This window comes from Austrofundulus limnaeus, unplaced genomic scaffold, assembly GCF_001266775.1.
Source record: "Austrofundulus limnaeus strain Quisiro unplaced genomic scaffold, Austrofundulus_limnaeus-1.0 Scaffold476, whole genome shotgun sequence".
Lineage (NCBI taxonomy): Eukaryota > Metazoa > Chordata > Actinopteri > Cyprinodontiformes > Rivulidae > Austrofundulus > Austrofundulus limnaeus.
Genome location: NW_013952878.1, coordinates 289,150 through 294,691, shown reverse-complemented (window position 1 = coordinate 294,691; position 5,542 = coordinate 289,150). Strand labels below are relative to the sequence as shown.

Genomic DNA, 5,542 nt, shown 5'->3' with positions numbered 1-5,542 from the left:
GGTAGGTAGGTAGGTAGGTAGGTAGGTAGGTAGGTAGGTAGGTAGGTAGGTAGGTAGGTAGGTATATACATACAGTGGGGAGAACAAGTATTTGATACACTGTTGATTTTTCAGGTTTTCCCACTTGCAAAGCTTGTAGATGACTGTAATTTTTATCATAGGTACTCTTCAACTGTGAGTGATGGAATCTAAAACTATATATATATATATATATACAACAAAAATGTTTTGTGCTTTCTTTCTTCCTCTAACCACTCTGCCATGTACAAGAAATAAATCCAGCAGAAATGAATTATACAGAGAGTGGATTCTCAGCATGAAGCAGGAAGATGGTGATCTACATGAAATATGCAGTTATTTACTTTGTCCTGCTTCCTCTCTGCTCTCTGCTGGCTGCAGCTCAGGACAGCCACATCTCAGCCCAAAGACATTTATTTATAGTTGAGCTAAAAACCTACTTTAGGACATACTGTATTCTTTCTGGCTAAAAAATCCTCTGATTCATTGTTATCCATGTAAAATAACCTGAATCTTACACGTTTCAATGAAAATAGGTTTTTCCATGTATTCACTTTTCAGTTGATAACTAAAATTCATCAGAATTTTTGACATATTCTGATATTTATTGCCTACCACTGACAGGTGAACATGATTTTGCACATGTCTCATGAACCATGGGCAATATAAAATAATTTGTAGGCAGTAATCATTGGATGTTCATCTCCAGCTGATCAACCTTTGGAGAGAACCCCATTCAAGATGGCCGTGACAGCAAAGTGACATTACTTAACACAAAACTAACATAACTTGCTTTTCTTTTACAGTTCTTGACTTTAAATTTGGTGTGGTAGCAGCTGAGACTGCTCCCCAAAACATAGTGTGTGAACAGATTGTGAAAGATATATACTTAAAAAATGTTGTCATTTACTCTGAAATAAACTGTTTGCAAATCCTGCACAGGGTTTAACAAATCCTTTAGAAAATAATAATTTGATGTAGGTCTATAACGGACTAACGAGTCAGTCCCATGCTGCCATAACTACATACATGTCAAGTTTTACAGATTGTTCATAAATTCATAAAAGTTCATAAATAAAGGGATGTTTTCTTCCTTGTCAGGTTGTGAGCCGATCCCTGTGAACTATCTGGAATGGAGCAATCCTGAGTCTATCATCCAGATGGTCTTCTCCTGCCTAGGCATCCTGGTGACATCTTTTGTGGCCTTGGTCTTCGTTCTGTACAGGGACACACCTGTGGTTAAATCCTCCAGCCGGGAACTCTGCTACATCATCCTGGCAGGAATTTTCCTGGGCTATCTCTGTCCTTTCACCCTCATTGCACGGCCAACAGTGGTGTCCTGCTACCTTCAGAGGCTTCTCGTTGGACTCTCAGCCACCATGTGTTACTCCGCCCTGGTGACCAAAACCAATCGCATTGCCCGCATCCTGGCAGGCAGCAAAAAAAAGATTTGCACCAGGAAACCAAGATTCATGAGTGCTTGGGCTCAGGTGGTTATTGCCTTCATCCTAATCAGTCTTCAGCTAACGTTAGAAGTTACACTCATCATCATGGAGCCCCCTGAACCAATCAAATCCTATCCCAGCATCAGAGAGGTCTTCTTAATCTGCAACACCAGCAATTTGGGTGTCGTAGCTCCACTGGGCTTCAATGGCCTTCTCATCATGAGCTGCACCTACTATGCCTTTAAGACCCGCAATGTTCCTGCCAATTTCAATGAAGCCAAATACATTGCCTTCACCATGTACACAACGTGCATCATCTGGCTGGCATTCGTGCCCATTTACTTCGGCAGCAACTACAAGATCATCACCACATCCTTCTCTGTCAGCCTCAGTGTGACTGTTGCTTTGGGGTGCATGTTCACGCCAAAGATGTACATCATCATTGCCAAGCCAGAGCGGAACGTGCGCAGTGCATTTACCACCTCCGATGCTGTGCGCATGCATGTGGGAGATGGTAAAATAGCCTGCCGAAGTAACAGCCTTCTGAACATGTTTAAGAGGAAGAAGAACACTGAAAATGGCAGGTGGGTTTATTAACTGAGAATATGCTCCTGAGGCTCCTCAGGGATGCTGCCTTTACTGTAATTCCCTCTCAGAGGGAACTCAACATCTATCTGTATTTACTTTAATGAAAGCACTTGTTGTAAAGTAGGGCAAATACAGGTCTTTGTTTAATCCAGACAGTTCGACCTTTGATCTGCTGCTTAAATTAAAGCCAGTATCTCTGAGAGCTGAAGGAAGGAGAAGGAGATCACAATTGCATACACAAGGTTTCTTCAGGGTTCAATACTGCAGAATGTAAATTTAAAGGTCTGGTTTTACGAGATATGGGAAAACTGATTTCGCTGAAATGATTGTGAGACAATCTTTTTCACATGAACATTTTATACTCAAACAGAAACAGGGGGGAGAAGTCCCAGTAAAAGTCCCTCCACACCCCATCGTCCTCCCTCTGCAGCACACATCACACAGACAGCACGTTACAAAAGTGGATTTCTTTTTCATCTGATAATGGTGGAGTTGGGGGAAGAAAATCTGATATCTCTGTTGAAACAAGAAGTGCTCTTTGGTAAATTTGTGAAGGGAAAAACCACCCGCTTCGGATGTTATCATCCATGAAATGGACGTTAATAGGCCGTTATCAGTCCCCTAGAATGGCTTCAGAAAACCTGTGCCGCTTAGCAGGTTCCCCTGTCCCATAGAATGGCTTCAGATTGTCAGCTGGTTAGTATGAGGCATAAAGCCACTATCTGGTTAATATGACGCATAAAAAAACAGGTTAACTTGAGGCAAAAAGCCACTAAGGTTAACCTTAGAGAAAATGTCATGGTTAATGCTAAAGACACTGCCCTCCAACAAGTGTATTATGTGGCCTTCCAATAGGTCAATGGGTAGAGCGTCGGACCACAGAGTGGGAGACCAGGGCCCGAGACCGACGAAGAGCAAGGATTGCCACCAGGCAAGGGCAAAAAATTTATTAAAATATGGTTTGGTTATTTACACATTCATTGACATTGATATATTAACCCACTAGGGGGCACTGTCGGGACAGTCTGAAGGCTAGAAGGCACAGTAGGGACATTCTGAAGCCATTGCATGGGACTGATAATGCCTAATAATGTCCATTTCATGGACTGATAACATCAGAATCCCCTGGAAAAACCACCGTTTTTGACAGACAGTGTGGGACTATGTCCCAATGCTGCCCGAGAGAGGCGCATTCCTCACAGTCAGCACAGTTATGGAGCACTGCCTGTGTCTCCTCTGTGCACAACAGTTGTCCAGTATCCTTCCACAAGTTCTCCGACTATATAAACTATAGAAACTTGATAAATTTCATATGATTGTCATTTTAAGTTTTACTGGAACAGTTGTGAAGACAACTGTGTTTTCTAACAGTCTCAGCTAGCAGCTCACTGCAACTTTTCACAAACAAACATGCCCACAATTTACTGACCAATCATGCAATACTGAGTACATACCCTGCGAGACAATAGATCTGTCTGGGAGTAACGTACAAAACAGGTCTCAGTGGGGCGTACGAGAAAAAAAATAAGCCATTTTAATCACACAACCACATCAGCAAGTTGTTTCACTTCTCATGGACTATAAACCAGACTAAAACCATTAGTCTACTAAATTTAAGGCTTTTTATTGCCTGATGTTTGTTTGTGCGTGTGTGCTTTTGTCAGTCTGTTAGCAAAATAATGCATGGAGTCAACCCCAAAAATAGTCTGTCACACTAAAATGATCTTAGCCATCATAAAAATGGCTGTAACTTCATCAAATTTACAGATATTGAGCTAAAATTTGTTTGGGTTGAAGCTGAGAGTCATCTTCAACACATATTCAGAGCTGCAACAGATCTTATCAAATATTGCAATATTGCACAAGCGAACACAACTGATAATATGCATCTTTTCAAGGAATACTTGGTCTTTAACTATAGAAGTATTATAAAATCTGTTTAAATACCTCTGGACTGAATCTGCAGAAATCTTGGAACACTACTTAGAGAATGAATTTATTTTTTATTAAATTTAAAAGCTTGTTTTTTTAAATGAACTAAAAATGCTCTTCTTGTCTTCACCTTTCTGGGTTCCTGTGAAGTAACGGTCATCTTTATTTTGTTCATAGTTCTAATGGAAAGTCTGTGTCATGGTCTGAACCAGGTGCAAGACATCCTCCGAAAGGAGATCATATGTGGCACAGACTGTCAGTGCATGTGAAGAGACAGGAAGCAGGTTCCAATCAGATGGCTGTCATCAAACCATTAGCTAGCACCTACCAAAACACAAGCCGGGAGTTCACAGACCTCAGCACTAAGACTTTGTACAACGTGGCCGAGGAGGATGAAAGTCCCTCTCCCCCCATGTTGGCCCGTGGGCAAACGAAAGATGTGGGGGAGGAGGTGAAGACCTACTCCCCCAAGCTTCTGCAGCAGAATTGCATCATCCCTCAGCACGCTGCCAATGAGCACCTCCTGGAAGCAGTGTCATTAAACAACAGTGGCTTCCATGAGCTCAGCAGTGTCATTAGTTTACCACAGGCTGCGAGCAGCGGCATGCCAGTGTACCACCAGGCTCACCTCATCCAACAGGACCCAGTCCTCCCTATCCTCGACCCATTTGATGATGAGCCTGTCTCTCCATTAGATGAGGAAGAGGAGGACAGTGAGCACTGTGGACTTCTCCAAGGCTATATGTACAACAATGCCCAGATTCATGACAAGAAGGACTTGGTTGATGTCAAACTAAAAATGGAGGACTCTGTGGCTCTGATGCCTCCCTCCCCTTTCCGTGATTGCACTGGTCCTCCAGTGAGCTCGTACCTCAACTCACCGGTGTCTGAATCTATTTTGTGCACCCCTCCAAATGTAACTTATGCCTCTGTCATCTTCAGAGACTTCAAGCAAAGCTCCTCGACTCTGTGATGACTTTAAAAATGTTTTGAGTTCTGCTACATGTTCAAGCTATGGTATCTCACTGGGCTGTGACTGCTGGTAACTAGCTGGTAAACGGTCAATGGAATTCATGAAGGAAATACTTTACTGTGAGATATTTTCTCTCAGACCTGACACAAGTCATTATGGATGCATCAAAATCATCTCAAATAGTTGAACGTGTCTCCAACAGGTCTCAGGAATGCAACAGTTGTATTCTAATGTATGTGTGGCAGTTCTTCTCTGACAGTCTAAAAACCATGTTGATGAAACAAACTGGTCTAAATCTGCCTAGCTCCGATACTAAAGTAAAGAGCCTGACCATTGACATGGAATTATTTTTTTAACGTGGCCACGAGATAATAACGTGGGCATGTGATAATTAACGCGTGCCCACACGATAATGAATGGGCTAATTTTGAGCAGCCTTGTTGTGATAGACAGACAATATTGGAGTCAGATTATATATACAGGTGCTGGTCATAAAATTAGAATATCATGAAAAAGTAGATTTATTTCAGTAATTCCATTTAAAAAGTGAAACTTGTATATTATATTCATACATTACATACAAACT

General features: G+C 41.9%; 1 protein-coding gene across 1 annotated transcript in view; it reads left to right on the top strand.

Annotated features, from left to right (window-relative positions):
* The window catches only part of LOC106529923 (metabotropic glutamate receptor 1), a 58,952-nt gene extending 53,662 nt beyond the window's left edge, over nt 1-5,290 (top strand). Inside the window, exons 2-3 of the mRNA XM_014025450.1 lie at nt 1,120-2,047; nt 4,161-5,290. Coding sequence (XP_013880904.1) covers nt 1,179-2,047; nt 4,161-4,956 — 1,665 coding nt within the window. The 5' untranslated portion in view covers nt 1,120-1,178 and the 3' untranslated portion in view covers nt 4,957-5,290. The remainder of the gene's footprint in view (nt 1-1,119; nt 2,048-4,160) is intronic.
* Nucleotides 5,291-5,542: the final 252 nt, after the last annotated feature.